This window comes from Pipistrellus hanaki (genome assembly GCF_964339955.1).
Source record: "Pipistrellus hanaki genome assembly, chromosome: 20".
Classification (NCBI taxonomy): Eukaryota; Metazoa; Chordata; class Mammalia; order Chiroptera; family Vespertilionidae; genus Pipistrellus; species Pipistrellus hanaki.
Window position 1 is genome coordinate 2,325,977 of NC_140522.1, and position 16,631 is coordinate 2,342,607.

General features: G+C 62.5%; 1 protein-coding gene across 1 annotated transcript in view; it reads left to right on the plus strand.

Annotated features, from left to right (window-relative positions):
- The first annotated feature begins 2,597 nt into the window (after nucleotides 1-2,597).
- The window catches only part of GALNT2 (polypeptide N-acetylgalactosaminyltransferase 2), a 35,028-nt gene continuing 20,994 nt past the window's right edge, over nucleotides 2,598-16,631 (plus strand). Inside the window, exon 1 of the mRNA XM_084868728.1 lies at nucleotides 2,598-2,814. Within this exon, the coding sequence (XP_084724854.1) occupies nucleotides 2,701-2,814 (114 nt within the window). The 5' untranslated portion in view covers nucleotides 2,598-2,700. The remainder of the gene's footprint in view (nucleotides 2,815-16,631) is intronic.

Here is a 16,631-nt window from a genome sequence, read left to right on the forward strand (position 1 = left end):
CAGGCCCTGGACAGGGAGGGCCGTGCCCAGGAGCGGCCGGGACGTGTGAGGAGAGGCCCCCCGCCCCGGGGCGCTGATGGCCGATGTTGTTTCTAAATGAGACAAATGGGGCTTGGACAGGCCGGGGGCCTCCGCTATTGAGCCATCATCAGCGTCCTCGGCCAAGTCACGCCGGGCAAGTGCAGCCCGATCTGTGCCAAGGGGCGGGAGGAAAACAGATCGCATCTCAGTCCTTCGCTAACGCAGATTTATAGGTTGTAAAACCCGCTTTCCAACAACCCTGGCGTGAACACAGAGGCCCGCCTGGCCACAGCCTACGAAACCTGTCTCTTTCTTCCCCTCCAAAGGATGGGATTTATGTTTTTATTACTTTTTTATTTTTAAAAACATATGTTACTGATTTTTTTTTCTTTTTATAGAGAGGAAGGGAGAGGGAGAGAGAGAGTTAGGAACATCCATCAGCTGCCTCCTGCACGCTCCCTACTGGGGATGTCCCTGCAACTAAGGTACATGCCCCCCGACCGGAATCGAACCTGGGACCCTTGAGTCCGCAGGCTGACGCTCTATCCACTGAGCCACACCGGTTTCGGTCAAGGGCATGTACCTTGGTTGCAGGCACGTCTCCAGTGTGGGGTGTGCAAGAGGCAGCTGATGGATGACTCTCTCTCTTGTCTATGTATCTGTCTATCTCTCTCCCTTCCTCTCTGTAAAAAATCAATAAAATATATATATTTTTTTAAAAAATGGGGGAGATGCCTGTATAATAAAAGCCTAATATGCAAATTGTCCCTTGGACCAGAAGTTCGACAACGGGACAGGACCCGTCAACTGCCGTGGCCCCTCCCCCTGGCCAGCCCCACCTACCCCCCCCCCCCCCCCCCCCCCCGGTGGTCGGCCAGCAGCAGCCGCTAGGGACCCTACCCATGCATCGATTTCGTGCACTGGGCCTCGCGTAAGTAAATAAATAAAAATGAAAAACGGGAGAGGCTGCGGCTGCTTCTCGCTGCCGGCTGTCTGTTTCCTAAAAGCCCGGCATCCCGGCAGGACCAGCACTAAATCATTACCGGAGAGGTGTTTTACGGACTCCGCCGCGACCGTTAAGTCCCTGCGGCCGAGGACGCTGATTTTCTCCCCTCCCGTTCACCGGGGCAGCTCCTCCGGCTCACGCTGGGTGGCGGGCGCGGTGCTGTCGGGGGTGCTTTCCTGGTTTTCAGAACGGCCCTCTCTCCATTCCTCTGACTTTTCCAGACGCCAGGTGTCCCCCCCAGGCGGCCAGCTCCTGCCCCACCACCCTTCAGACCTCTCCTTCCTCTGAAGCCAAATAAAGGCCAGGCCTGCGAGCGGCTTTCAGCCCTTGGACACCATGGGAGGGAGCGCGGCTGGAACTGGAAGTCTTTCCTTCTGTCGAACAAGTAACGTGGAGTTCAGTTCCCGGCATTCGGGAGCCGTGAGCGTGGAAGGCCAGTTGGCTTGTGCTGGTGTTTCGTTGAGGATGTGAGCAGACTCAGATGCGGGAGTAAAGGTGGGGGCGGGGGGGGGGCTCCCAAATCAGTTTAAAATATCAAGTGCTCAGTCACAGCTATTTCGTGTCTGGGAGCCGCTGGGAACGGCGCGGAGAAGGGCGGCGTCAAGGTTACAGAGATTCTGTGACCAGACCCATCCGTCTTGTCGCCTCTTTCTAGATGTGGAGTGTGCAAACTCTTGCTTCTTCTCTTAGGAGAGCAATTGATGAAAAGGATTTAAAGACACAGGGACACATTGTTTCCCTTTCCCTCCTTTCATGTTTCCTAAACACACACACACACACACACACACACACACCAACCACCCCGGACATGCAACACCCTGCTGGGAGGCGCTGTGTTCGCTCCTGGAAAAGGTCCCAGGTCCTCACCTGGGCCCAAGTGGATCAAGACAACGGACCCCAGAGGATCAGGGACCTGTGGCTGCAAGATCGGTGACAAAACCGCCGGGCGCTGCTGGGAAGTGAGGTGCAGGAGGGAGGGGGGTGCAGCAAAAAGACTCAGTTGGGTGAGCCCCCGCGCCCAGGCTGCAGGCTCGATCCCCAGGGGTGGGGCGTGCAGGAGGCAGCCCATCCACGATTCTATCTCCTCCTTGATGTTTCTGTCCCTCTCTCTCTCCCTTCCTCTCTGAAATCAATAAAAAGAGAGAGAAAGAGAGAGAGAAAGAGAGAGAGAGAGAAAGGGGGAGTTTGAGATGGTCTCCCCGACCAAGGCCTGGAGGTCACCACGTCCGCAGAGCAGCGCCAGGCCGTGGGGACCAGGAGTCCCAGGGCCCGGGAGCCCGGGAGCGCGCGCTCCCCCCGGGGCCCAGGCGGCCACCTGTCACTCACGCCGGCAGCAGGGGGCGCGCGCGGGGCCCGGAGACCGCGCTCCTCCCGCCTCCTCCCGCTGATTGGCCGCCTCCTCCCGCCTCCTCCCGCCGATTGGCCGCCCTTTGCTCCCTGACCCGCCCCCTCCGGCCGCCACCGAGGCCGCGCTTCCTGCTGGTGCCCGGGCGGATGCGGGCGCCCCGCGCGCCTCCGGAGCCGGAGCGGGGCCGGGAGCGCGCGCCGGGGGCGGGGCCACTGCGCCCGCCCCTTCCTCCCTCCGCCCGCGCCCGCCGCCTCCGCCCGCCGCCGCCCGCCGGCCCAGGCTGCTCCGGGAACGCGGCGCCGCGGCCGGCGGCCCAGGGGCGAGGATGCGGCGGCGCTCGCGGCTGCTGCTGTGCTTCGCGCTGCTGTGGGCGCTGGGCATCGCCTACTACATGTCCTCGGGGGCGGGCTCCACCCTGGCCGCGGGCGCCGGCAGGAAGGTGAGTGCGCCCGCCGCGGCCCGGCCCCCGCGCCCCGTCCCCGGGCCCCGGGCCCCGATCCCCGGTCCCCGCCGCCCCCCGAGCCCGGCCCTCCGCGCCCCACGCATCCCCGGCCCCGCTCTGACGTGGCCGCCGGGCACCGAGCGGGGGCGCCCCGCGCGCCTCCCGCGCTCCTCCGTCCGGGCCTCGGGCCGGGCCTCCCCGCGTCCCCGGAGCAGCAGGGGGCGGCGGAAGAGGCCCCCCCGGCGCTGCCCATCGGATGCCCCTCTGGTCGCCGCCCCCTCCCCAGGCGCCCCCACCCCCTCCGGAGACGCCCCCTCCGCTGCGTCCTGTCCCGCCGCCGCCGGGGCCCCGGCCCCTGCCCCTGCGCGGGGAAGTTTGGGGGTGCGGAGGCACAAAAGGGGGTGGGGAGGCGGAGGAGGCGGCCGTGAGCGGGAGGAGAGGGGAGCCCAAGTTTCTCTCCAGCCATGGTCCTCCCCCGGCCCCGGGTCCTCCCCCGGCCCCGGGTCCTCCCCCTGCCCCGCGTGGGGAGGGGAGGGGGCGCGCGCCCGGACTCTGCCCCCGGCTCCGCGCGCTCCTCCGGGGCGGGGCCGCGGACACCCCGGGGCCGGGAGCACGGACTCCCCTCCGCTGGGTCTGCGGTTTCCATTCGCCCTGAGCGAGGCCCCGGCCCCGGCCCGGCCGTCGCCTCCGGCCCCCGCGCTCCTCTCGCCCGGCTGGGCCCGGCCCCCTGCGCCTCCCCCGCGGCCGGTGACGCGGGGATGGTCCCCGCGGTCTGCACAGGCCCCGAGGGCCGAGCTGGGCACATGTTGCCGGCGCCGCGGGCGGGGCCGGGTGGTTGGCCGGTTCAAAGGCAGCGTTATCTTTTCCAAGATGCTGCAGCCCCCGTGCCCGTGACGTTCGGTGTCGCCGCAAACCCTGGAAATTCTGAGTTCATGGAGGTGGAACCAGGGGGTGGGGGCCAGGAGCCAGCGGGACCCGCAGAACTGGACCCGAACCGAACCGACCTGAGCCTGCAAGGCTGACCTGTGAACGTCAGCGTGGAGTTGGCTGCGTCAGGGGTTTCCTTCCTCTCTTCTTCCTTCCCTCCTCCCTCCCACCCTCCTTCCCTCCTAACCTTCTTCCTTCCCTCCTTCCATCTTTCCTTCCGTCCTTCCCTTCCTTCCTCCTTCCTCCTTCCCTCCCTCCTTCCTTCCTTCTTTTTTTCCTTCCCTCCCTCCCTCCCTCCTTCCTTCCCTCCTTCCCTCCTTTCCCTCCTTCCTTACTTTTCTGTCTTTCTTTCCCTGGCTTGGTTCTTGGCCAATAGTGTACCTTTAGCCCCCCCCCCTCCCCCCCCCCCATGAGAGGACGGCTGTGTGCACCCGGAATCCCCATGACTCCTGGGCGGTGAAGGGCCAGGGAGCCCAGGAGAAGCGGTGCAGCAGCTTCCAGAGCGAAAACCGTGGGCACGGTGTGCGGGGATGATGTCAAACCCGAGTCCCGGCCCCTGTGCCTGGGCGGGTCCGCGGGGCCCGGCGTGCTGTGCTGGTGGCACCTGCAGGCGGTCTGCCTTCCAAACACGTAAGCCGGCCTGGTTCTTCTCTTTCCTTGGCGCGCCTGTGACTAGGAAGGGTCGCTGTGTGAGCGTGGCGTTGGCAGAGGCCGGACCCCTGGCGGGGGGTGGGCTTCTGCTGGTGGACGGGGTTGATCTCCGAAGAGTGATCCTTAGTTTAAAAAAATCATCATCATCATCCGAGAGCCCTGGCTGGTGTGGCTCAGTGGATAGAGCATCAGCCTGCAGACCGAAGGGTCCCAGGTTCGATTCCGGTCAAGGGCACACACGTACCTCGGTTGCAAGCTCCATTCCCGGCCCTGGCACGGGGCAGCCAGTGTGTGGGCCTCTCTCACACGGATGTTTCTCTCTCTCTCTCTCTCTCTCTCTCTGGCTCTCCTCCTCCCTTCCTTCCCACCGTAAGAAAAAAGAAAAATCTTGGAAAAAAAGAATCCAAGAACTTCTGCTGGGCCGGCAGTGGGAAGGAACAAAGAGCGGGCAGGAGGAAAGTGGGAAATGCATGGGTGATCTGGGGTTGTATTCTCTCTGTCCACCAGCCGTAAGCGTGAGTCCGGCCCCGGAATGGGTCAGGGGCGGGCGGGCGGGGGACGAGGCATGCAAAGGCAATAGTAGTAGCAGCAGCCTTTGAAGCGGCAGGAGGAAGACTCGTGAGCGTAGTTGGGGGACCGCGTGTAAAAGTGGGAGTTGAGACTCTCCGGACTTCACAGAACCCCCGCCGCCGCCCGGAATTTAATGACTTGGCGTATGAAACGGCACAGGCTTCCCGCCGTCCGAACTGTTTCCCTGAATTTTAGAGACGAGCAAGGCTCTTCCTTCGGAGTTAGCACATTTTCTCGGAGCAGGGATGTGCGTAATATTTTTAGCTGGGAAAGTCTGGGTGCGAAGAGAGGCTGTGGCATGCATGCACAGGCAGGATTCAGATCCTGGCTGCAGCCCTGGCTGGTGTGGCTCAGTGGATAGAGCGTCGGCCTGCAAACTGAAGGGTCCCGGGTTCGATTCCGGTCAAGGGCATGTACCTTGGTTGCAGGCACATCTCCGGTGGCGGGGGGTGTGCATGAGGCAGCTGGTCGATGATTCTCTCTCATCGATGTTTCTAACTCTCTATCCCTCTCCCTTCTTGTCTGTAAAAAAAATCAATAATTTAAAAATTAAATTGTGTACAGTCGGGGTGTCGCTGTGGAGGGTCCCTCCGTGGAGGTCCCCATCCTGCTCCCTGCCCAGGGCTGGGCCCTCCCCTGTCCCTGCAGCCCGGTCCCTCCCGGCAGGCGGAACGAGATGCTCTCATCAGTCAGTGCGCCCGGGGGAGGTTGAGCAGGAGACTGCCACGCGCCACTCCGGGCGTCAGCAGGGCCGAGCGTGCCCCCGTGGGCGGGTGCCAAGGGGGGCTCCGTATCCCACCCGCCACCTAATCCGGGTGGAGTTGGAAGACGCCCCATGTGTGGTGACAGCTTGAGGTGGCGGGAAGGAGGGCAGTCGCAAGGGAAGACTTTGTAGGGCGGGGTTGTTTGTTTTTATATTTTAAGATATTTTTTGATTGATTTCAGAGAGGAAGGGAGAGGAAGAGAGAGATAGAAACATCCATGGTGAGAGAGAGGATTATTGATCGGCTGCCTCCTGCATGCCCCCTACTGGGGATCGAGCCCGCAACCCCGGCCTGTGCTCTGACCGGGAATAGAACCCTCACCTTCTGGTTCCTAGGTCAATGCTCCACCGCTGAGCCACCCCAGCCGGCCTGGCACAGGGGGCAGAGACTCTGACACAGCGGCTGCGGACTACCAATTTTTCTCTGAAGAAAACAGAGTTCCCATCCTCTGGGGTTACGTGGTGGCTTCCTCCGGGGACTCACACAGAATGGAAACCGGTTTGTGGCTGATAATAAACGGAGCGAAACGAACTGGCTCTTCCGTTAACCCCGGGAGAAAGGAGGGAGAAGCTGTGGTCCCCAGGTGCGGAGTGGGGTCCGCTTGCTTGGGCCCTGGCAGAGCTGGGGGGGTGGGGGGAGATGGGGGAAGAGGTGGCGGGGCAGGTGGTCAGAAACGTGGGTGGGGCTGGGGCAGCATGCATATACTCAGTGCCTCATTGCTTTCGTTCGTGTTTCTCAGATCTTTTTTTAAAATACAGTTTTTCATGTTTCTCAGATCTTTTTTAAAAATATAGTTTTGCTAGAGGCCTGGTGCATGAATTCGTGCACAGCTGGGAGGAGGGGCCGTGGGCCGTTGGTAAGCTGGCCCCACCTCCAATCAGGGTGCAGGGAGCTATTGGGGGTGGGATCGACCAGGGAAAGGGGCCGCAGGTGGTTGTGGGCTGGCCCCGCAAACTCCCAATTGAACCCCTGGTCGAGGGGACAATTTGCATATTAGCCTTTTATTATATAGGATTGACTTCAGAGAGGAAGGAAAATGGAGAGAGAAAGGGAGAGGGAGGGAGGGAGGGAGGGAGAGAGAGAAATACCAAAGATGAGAGAGAATCATGGATCGGCTGCCTCCTACTGGGGATCGAGCCCAAAACCGGGGCATGTGCCCTGACTGGGAATCGAACCCTGACCTCCTGGTTCCTAGATCGATGCTTAACCCTTGAGCCACGCCAGCTGTCTCAGATCTTTGGGGAGAAGGAAGTCGGTCTGAGAGGCAGCTGATTTCAAAGCTGTGGGGCCTGACTCCTAGCGAAGCCAGAGGCAGCTGGCTGGGGCAGGGACACGGCAGGCCCGGGAGCTGACTGGAGGTCCTGGCGGGGGTCCCGGGCAGGAGGCGGGGTATGCCTGGGAAACAGCTGGCCCTGCAGGATTCCCAGCGGAGCAGCCAGCCAGACCTGGCCCTCCCGTTCGCCTCTCGGGCTCCCTGCTCGGAAGGTGTGTTGGGAGGAAGATGCTGAGATGCTCCGAAACCAGTGTGGCTCAGTGGATAGAGCGTCGGCCTGCAGACTGAAGGGTCTCAGGTACAACTCCAGTCAAGGGCATGTACCTTGGCTGCGGGCACATCCCCAGTGGGGGGCGTGCAGGAGGCAGCTGATGGATGTTTCTCTCTCATTGATGTTTCTAACTCTCTCTCTCCCCCCCTTCCTCTCTGTAAAAAATCAATAAAATATATCTTTTAAAAAACCATTGGGAACACGTCCTTGGGTGAGGATTTAAAAGAGTTGGATGGAGCCTGCCACCAGGCGGCTCTGAGGCCCCGGCTCCGTGCCCATGTGCGCTGAGTGTCCCTCGGTGACTTTGGAGGGGACGGAAGGGGTGAGGTGTGAGTCTCCCCACCATGACCTGAGAGATCGCTGTCCCCGCTGGGGAAACCCTGGCTGTCCGTTGCTTCAGGCCCGTGGTCGGCAAACTGCGGCTGGAAAGCCACAGGCGGCTCTTGGGCCCCTTGAGGGTGGCTTTTCCTCAAAACACCACGGCCTGGGCGAGTCTGTGTTGAAGAAGTGAAATTAGAAGACGTTCGCGTTTAAACAATGTGGCTCTCCAAAGACATGTCCATCGCTGTGCTGTGGGTAGTTGGCTCCGTGGACTCATGAGTTTGCCGACCCCTGACCCAGGTCCTGGATCCCCGCCTCCAGGCCGCCTCGTCGGGTGGTTTTCTGGGGAGGACCTCTTGGCACAGCCGCCAGCAAGCCCTCCCGGCGGGTTCCAGCGCAAGTGCCCTGCATGTCTGTCCTCGCCTCGGAGTGGAACTTGGCCTTGCTGTCTTCCAGGGGTGGCCGAGGGTTCTGACCTTTGGCCGCGGGCCCGCCCTGCAGGAGGAGCGGGGTGTGGAGGTACCAGGCACTTCCTGTGCCACCTTTCTGCCTTCAGACCTCGGCCCCTCCTGGCAGCCTGCCTGCCTCCTGGTGGCCGCCACGCGCCTCCGTTTCCTTTGCCAAACGCAGGAGCCGGTTCTCTCTGCCGGAGGCTGCTGCTGCCTTTGGCTTGTCAGGGGCGGAGTCTCCCCATCACGTGGGAAACTCCTTATCCACACAGGGTCCTGGGTTCTGTGTGTGTGTACTCACCTGTGTATGCAGGGCACCCCTCCTCCCTCACCCTTCCCTCCTTCCCCCCACCTCCCACCGCAGACTGAAGTCTGACCACAGACTGGGCCTCCCCCTGCAGACCGGAACCTCCCCCTGCAGACCGGAACCTCCCCCTGCAGACCGGAACCTCCCCCTGCAGACCGGGGCCTCCCCCTGCAGACCGGAACCTCCCCCTGCAGACCGGGGCCTCCCCCTGCAGACCGGAACCTCCCCCTGCAGACCGGGGCCTCCCCCTGCAGACCGGAACCTCCCCCTGCAGACCGGAACCTCCCCCTGCAGACCGGAACCTCCCCCTGCAGACCGGAACCTCCCCCTGCAGACCGGGGCCTCCCCCTGCAGACCGGAACCTCCCCCTGCAGACCGGAACCTCCCCCTGCAGTCCAGGGCCTCCCCCTGCAGACCGGGGCCTCCCCCTGCAGACCGGGGCCTCCCCCTGCAGACCGGGGCCCCTAGGGCCTCCCCCTGCAAACACCTGCCCTCCTGGGACCTGCCCCTGCCAGGAGCAAGCTCTCCGGGCACTTTCTTAGCTCGCTCCCTTCCTCTCGCTCTCAAATCAGGCAGATTCCAGACACCAGATCAGTGATCATCAGTAACAGGAAGCGAAACGGGTGGGTGAGCTGACTGGCTCGGGAATGGGAAGGGACGAGAGTGGGAAGAGGGAAGAGAGAAGAGAGAAAAGGGGTCAGCCTTCTGCAGGTCACAGAGCTAACGCTCAAAATCAAGGTCACCGGGAAAGGCCTGGAGGCAGGAAGGACCCAGGCAACAGGACCCAGGGCGCCTGTGCCAGCTCCTCACCCAGGGCAGCCATGCCACCCCTGACACAGAGCTCCCACTTCCTGGGCATGACGACAGAGGGCCTCCCTTTGGCCTTTGACTTGCCCCCGCCCACCACGCCCTCCCAGGGCCCGCGGCTCAGACGGACCTTCCTCTGAGGCGTGTGTGTCGCCGCCCAGAGCAGCCTCCGCTCCGGACGCCCAGAGCTCGCTCCCCGGGCGCCCCCGGAGCCCTGGCCGAACTCCAGCAGCTGCTCTGGGGGCTGGGGTCTTCCCCATCCCCTTTCCCCGCGGGCCTCCCCGTCACGATCCAGCTGTTCGGCCCAGAAGCCCGCGGGCGGCAGGCCCCTGACCCCATAAAGTGCCCCATAAAGCGTCTAATGACCCTCATAAACGCCAGCAGCTCCTGTGCGGGGCGGCTGGAGGCCGACAGCCGAGACCCGGGAGGACTGCCACTTCCCACGCCCCGCCTCCCAGACCTCCGACAGCGTGTTTCATTTCCCATGCTACTCCAGGTCACAGCCTCCAGGTCACAGCCTCCAGGTCACAGCCTCCAGGTCACAGGGCCTCCAGGTCACAGGGCCTCCAGGTCACAGCCTCCAGGTCACAGCCTCCGGGTCACAGCCTCCGGGTCACAGGGCCTCCAGGTCACAGGGCCTTCAGGTCACAGGGCCTCCAGGTCACAGCCTCCAGGTCACAGGGCCTCCAGGTCACAGCCTCCAGGTCACAGCCTCCGGGTCACAGGGCCTCCAGGTCACAGGGCCTCCAGGTCACAGCCTCCAGGTCACAGCCTCCGGGTCACAGGGCCTCCAGGTCACAGCCTCCAGGTCACAGCCTCCGGGTCACAGCCTCCGGGTCACAGGGCCTCCAGGTCACAGGGCCTTCAGGTCACAGGGCCTCCAGGTCACAGCCTCCAGGTCACAGGGCCTCCAGGTCACAGCCTCCAGGTCACAGGGCCTCCAGGTCACAGGGCCTCCAGGTCACAGCCTCCAGGTCACAGGGCCTCCAGGTCATAGCCTCCAGGTCACAGGGCCTCCAGGTCACAGCCTCCAGGTCACAGCCTCCAGGTCACAGCCTCCGGGTCACAGCCTCCGGGTCACAGGGCCTCCAGGTCACAGGGCCTTCAGGTCACAGGGCCTCCAGGTCACAGCCTCCAGGTCACAGGGCCTCCAGGTCACAGCCTCCAGGTCACAGGGCCTCCAGGTCACAGGGCCTCCAGGTCACAGCCTCCAGGTCACAGGGCCTCCAGGTCATAGCCTCCAGGTCACAGGGCCTCCAGGTCACAGCCTCCAGGTCACAGGGCCTCCAGGTCACAGCCTCCAGGTCACAGCCTCCAGGTCACAGGGCCTCCAGGTCACAGCCTCCAGGTCACAGGGCCTCCAGGTCACAGCCTTCAGGTCTCAGCCTCCAGGTCACAGCCTCCAGGTCACAGGGCCTCCAGGTCACAGGGCCTCCAGGTCATAGCCTCCAGGTCATAGCCTCCAGGTCACAGGGCCTCCAGGTCACAGCCTCCAGGTCACAGCCTCCAGGTCACAGGGCCTCCAGGTCACAGCCTCCAGGTCACAGGGCCTCCAGGTCACAGGGCCTCCAGGTCACAGCCTCCAGGTCACAGGGCCTCCAGGTCACAGGGTAGATGCTCTACCCACTGAGCCACACCAACTAGGGCCACCTCTGTGATTTTATAAATAGAGGCATGGTGCACAAATTCGTGCATTGGTGGGATCTGGCCCGCCCACCCCTTATCAGGGCTGATGGGTGGGGGAGGGGCTGTCCACGATCTGGCTGGGGGAGGGCCAATCAGGGGCAGGGGTGGCCAGGGGCAGGGGCTGCGGGTGATTGGCCAACCAGGCCTGCCCCTGGGCCGAACTCCCAGTTGAATTCCTGGTTGAGGGGACAGTTTGCATATTAGCCGGGGATATAAACACAGCGCTGTCCACTGAGCCACAGCAGAACCTCCCGTAGCCACAGTGTCCCTCGGGCCCCCAGTGCTGTTCGTATGCCCACGGGTCTTTCGGGAGTGACGCAGGCTGGGATGGATCCGTCTCCCTGCGTCCTCGGCCGGCTCTGGGGCCCCGGTCCCTGAGCCATCGGCAGGTTACAAATGGCAGGTTCCTTCGTTGCTGACGCTGAGCGGCAGCTTCAGGCCTGGAAGGTGCTGATTACGGGCTGGGCCTTCATTACTGCTGCTGGAGGGGGGGCCAGAAGGGGCCCCGTCTGGGCTCTTGGGTGGTCTGAGCTACAGGCCTGAGGCCAGGTGGCCGGAGGGGCACGAATCAGGTGCTGAAGTCCTGGGGGGAGGGGGGGGCGCCAGGCTCCCCTTCCCTGTGGCCTGTGTCCCTCTCTCGGGCCTTAGGGAGTCGTCATGGTCCTGGGAAGGTCCTCCTTCCTTCCTTCCTTCCTTCCTTCCTTCCTTCCTTCCTTTTAAATCCTCACCTGGGGATATTGTTCTGTTGATTTTTAGAGAGCGTGGAAGGGAGAGGGAAAGACAGAGACACATCGATGTGAGAGAAACACAAAGCCCTCCTGCATGAGCCCCGACCAGGGCCGGGGCCGGGGCCGGGGAGGAGCCTGCAACCCGGGCACGTGCCCTGATCAGGAATCGAACCCTGACCTCCTGGTTCCCAGGTCCATGTTCAGCCACTGAGCCGCACCAGCCAGGCTGGATTATCTATTCTTGTCTGCAGCCGCAGACACATACATGTGTGCACACGGGCACACACGCCTTCCCTCCTTCCCGGCGGAGGAGGGCGTGTGGGGCATGCCATTAGCACGGCGCACGGGTTCTGCGGGGGTCAGCACACGGGTCACCCGTCCCAGACAGGAAGGTATGCGTTGCGCCGGGCCGGTGCCCGGACGGCCTGCTCCTGCCGGGGCAGGTCCGGGGCGGCGTCTGGCACGGCCCCTGCCGGCCTCGTGCGTGGTCCCCGGCGGCACCGGCTGGCCTGTCGGGGCACGCTCACTCGCCCTGCTCCCGGAGCTGCTGGGGACGGAATGTCACGAGTCGATGTGTGAGGCGGGCTGCGGGAGAAGGAAGTTTCGGGACTGCGGTGGCCTCGGCTGGCCCACCATCAGGCGTATCTCTGTGCCCACAATCAGTCCCGCTCCCCAGGGTCCTGGCAGAGGCTCGTTTTCCAAACTGCCCAGCCTGCAACCACCCTCTCGGCGCCAGCCTCCCAGACGCTGCCCTGGGATGCCCCAGCCGGGACCCTGCCCCCTGGTGGGCCGTGCTGGGCGAAGCGGGGACGGTGACGGGCCCGGAGGCGGGGCCCCTGAGGTCCTCTGAGCTCATTGGGCTAGGTAGCTCAGCATCATTGTCCCTCTGCCCCTCAATCCTGGGGGAAGGGGGAGGGCAGTGGCTGCTCCCTGGCCGGGCTGCCCCCAGGATTCCTTAGCGTCTCTTTTGTGTCCTTTCTGTGGCCGGTTCACAATGGGCACCGAAGCCTCCGCGTTCAAAAGCTCGGGGCGGGAGTGTCTGCCGTCTGGAAATCGGATCCCGGCTGATTCACCCTCGTCCCCGATGGCTCAGCAGGACGGTTTCCCGGGGCACCGCCGGCCTCCTTAGGTTGTGGTGGACCTGGGCTCCTGAGGGCTCCTGCTCCAGGCTCCCCGGAGACCGGAGCCGCGGCCCCTTCTCCCCGGCGCCCCCTGGGTCTGCCCCTCCCCCACAGCCCCTCGGCCGTCTGTGTGGAAGAAGTGGCGTTAGAAGAAGTTTACGTTTTAAAAAACGTGGCTCTCCAAAGACATGTCCATCGTTGCACAGTTGATATTTGGCTCTGCAGACTGATGAGTTTGCCGACCACTAGGTTAGGGCAAACTATAGTCATGTATCAACTATACATTGTATCATGGTTAACACTTCACCACTTAGGGCAACCTATAGTCGTGTATCAACTATACATTGTATCATTAACACTCATCCAGTGAGAGCAACATAAAGTCATGTATCAACTATACATTGTATTGTTAACACTTCACCACTTAGGGTAAATATATAGTCATGTATCAGCTATACATTGTATCGTTACCACTTGACTGGTTAGGGCCACATATAGTCATGTATCAACGATACTTTGTATCATTAACACTCAACCGGTTAGGGCAACCTATAGTCCTGTATCAACGATACATTGTATCAATACCGCTTCACGGTTTGGCCATGTAGCGCCACCTGTCCTTCTGAGTCTGTAGGGTCGGCCTCTGTCAGACGGATAATACCGGTTCTGCTTTGGTCCCAGGGTTAAACATGAGGGAACAGGCGAGTGTGCCTTGTAAGAAGGTGTGTAGACACGTTAGTCGTTGATAACCAGGATGCATGCTGGCTTTTCTCGTCTGCTTCTGGGGAAGGGGATGTTGATAGTCGAGAGCTTCCAGAATAAGGTCGTCCTTCCAGAAGTTTCAGACGCTTCACGCTCACCCTTTTGCATGCACGTGGCCTGCAGGGTGTCTGGTGGGGCCCTGGGGCTCGAGGCCACGTGTTCTGCAGCGTCTCTGGCGCCGGGGCGGCAGGAGCTGTGCTGCCCTCCCACGGGACCCACGTTCCTGCGTGGGTCCCCCTGTGGAGTCCACGTCGTTGCCACAAATGCCCCATGGCAGTGTACCCGGATGTGGGCCTCCACCCTGGACCGAGTTAGCTGGTGTAGACCCACCCCTTCCCAGGCAGCAATCCTCCTCTCTCTCTCTCTCTCTTTCTCTCTCTCTCTCTCTCTCTGGAATAGTTATCAGAACCGGCTGTGCAGCCCCATTGTAGCTGAAGGTCCAGGCTCTGTAGCTTCGGAACTGGAAGCTTTTACAGTCCCTGCCTTGAGTCGTGAAATAAATGCAAAGTGGGGGTGGGGAGCCAGTGGGGGGCGCTGCTTCAGGCTCCCGCCCACCTCGGCTCCTTTCCTCATGGGCAAACCCCGGAATGCATGATTCACCAGCCACCGGTTCCACCCAGTGCCCCCTGTGGCTTCAAATTGTGGTTGAACGTGGCAGAGCCGGGAGGAGGGGCCTGGGGTGGGCAGGGAGGGAGCCCCAAGTGGCCACCGGCCCCGCATTCCCGGTCCCCGGTCCTCTCACTCAGGAGCTGACGAGGGTCCAGGGGCCGCCCTGCCGGGTGTGGCTGGGCTGAGTCCCAGCCGCCTTGGGAACTGCCACCCAGGACGCCTGCAGCTCCCCTTTTCCAAACGGGGGTTGGCAACGGCAGGCTCAGAGGACGGATCGGCCAGGGTTTGGCTCGGTGGAGAGGGCATCAGCCTGCGGACTGGAGGGTCCCGGGTTCGACTCCCAGTCAGGGCATGCGCCCGGGCTGCGGCTCAGGCCCAGTGTGGGGCGTGTGGGAGGCGGCCAGTCCATGGTCCAGGGTGTGGGGTGGTCCAGATGTGAGGTGGTCCCGGGGCTGCTGCTCAGAAACTGCCCTGGGGGTGTTGGGGCTTGGCCTGCCCGGGGGCCGTGGCCATGCCAGATCAGCCCTGACCGATGACCGACCAACCGGGACTTTTCCTGGGAAGGAGGAGGGTCCTGCCTTGGGCGTGTCCCCTGGAGCTCAGCTCCGCCCGTGTGTCCCGTGCTGTGCCATGTGTGCACGGATCCGCGCACCTCTCCCCGCTGACCCAGCTGGACCGCACAGTCCGGGCCGCCTGGCTCAGAGCCAGACGTGGAAATGGTCCCGGCCTCTCACTCGCCCTTCCCCGCGATGACTCATGGCCCTCTCTTTCCCAGGCCCCTGGGAGACGGTTTCTCCCTCCCTCACACGCTCATGCACGTGTGTGCACACATGACACACCCGCGCACCAACGCGCACACGTGTACATACACACGTGTGTGTGTGCACGCACATACATGCACAATCTTCAGTAAGTTTCTTCCCAGCAGCCATGGCCCCAGCCCATCACACACGGTCTGCGTGGCTGATTGGGCCCCACGGGCCCCGCCTCGGTGCCCAGGGCTGTGTGAGGTTCCCCCAGAGATAGGACTTGAAATGTCAGTCTCGCCTGTGACTGACATGACTTTATTGTCTACCAAAGGCCCCGTGCACGAAATTCACACAAGGGGCTCGGCCCTCGCAGCCCTGGCTTCGTCCGGAAGGTCGTTCGGCGGGGCCTGTTCTGGGTACCAGAGTCACGGAGGGTGTCAAGGTCAGCAGTACGCCTGTGCCACGGCCCACACTCCGTGGCCACACAAACTTGGCCCACATTCCATAGCCACACGCCACGGCCTGCACTACGTGGACACTCGCCACACGGCCACACAACGTGGCCCACATTCCATAGCCACACGCCACGGCCCGCACTACGTGGACACACGCCACACGGCCACACAACGTGGCCCACATTCCATAGCCACACGCCACGGCCCGCCCTCCGTGGCCGCACGCATAAGGAACGCAGGGTATTTTGGGCGCACTCATAATTCCGCGATGAGCTTGCTGTCGGCCTGCAGTCTGCTTCTCATTGGCTCGTTAGGAATTGGCAAATGCCTCTCGTGCCCAGAATAGACGATGCTGTCACGCACGGCTCGGAGCCACGCTCTGACTGCAGGCGTGCTGCGCGTTTTTCCCGAGCAAGTGCTGGCTCTCCTTCCCCCCCTGCAGCCCGGGTGCTATTTGGGGAGAGAAACCCACCCGTCTGCTGCTTGCCGGCGTGTCGGAGCTGAGGGACCCCCGCCGCCGGCAGCCCCCGGCCCCCAGGGGTCCCTGGGCCACCCGGAAGGGTCTGTGCCGCTTCGGTGTTCTCCCGGGTAAAATGCAGAATCAGGCCCGGCCGGCGTGGCTCCGTGGCTGAGCGTCGACCTGGGAACCAGAGGTTTGGGTGAAACAAACCGAAGTCCTCGTGGTCTCGCTGAGCCTGTTGCCGGGAGCAGCGTGCAGAGGGGCCGCGGGGCCCTGCCGGCGGCCGAGCTGGGATTGGAGGGGAGGTGCGCCCCGTCTCACCCCGAGGTGACCTCGCTTCCCCTTCCTCCTTCCTTCCTTCCTCCCCTGCACATTCCCTCCCCGCCTTCCGGACACAGCCAGCTGACATCTGACATCAACCAAATCGCTTTTCTTTTCCCAATGTATTCTTTATTGATTCAGAGAGGGAGGGAGGGAAGGAGGGAGGGAGGGAGGGGGAGAGAGAGAGAGAGAGAGAGAGAAAGAAACACAGAGAGAAAGAAACACAGAAAGAGAAACACCAATGATGAGAATCCTGGATTGGCTGCCTCCTGCACCACCCACATTGGGGATGGAGCCCGAAACCTGAGCTTATGCCCTGAACGAGAATCAAACTGTGACTTCCTGGTTCATAGGTCAGCGCTCAACCCCTGAGCTGCACTGAGTGGCCTGAAACAATAAGTGTTGAAGGCTCGTTCTTAGCACTTTAAGGTTTCTTCTTATACTTCCTCCTCCTCCTCTTCCTCCTCCTGCTCCTCCTCCTCTTCCTTCTCCACCTCCACCACCACCACTATGACTGTTTGGGAACCACAGAGAAAACATACCCATAATCCTCTCTGCCTGGGAACCCAGTCCCCCTGACAAC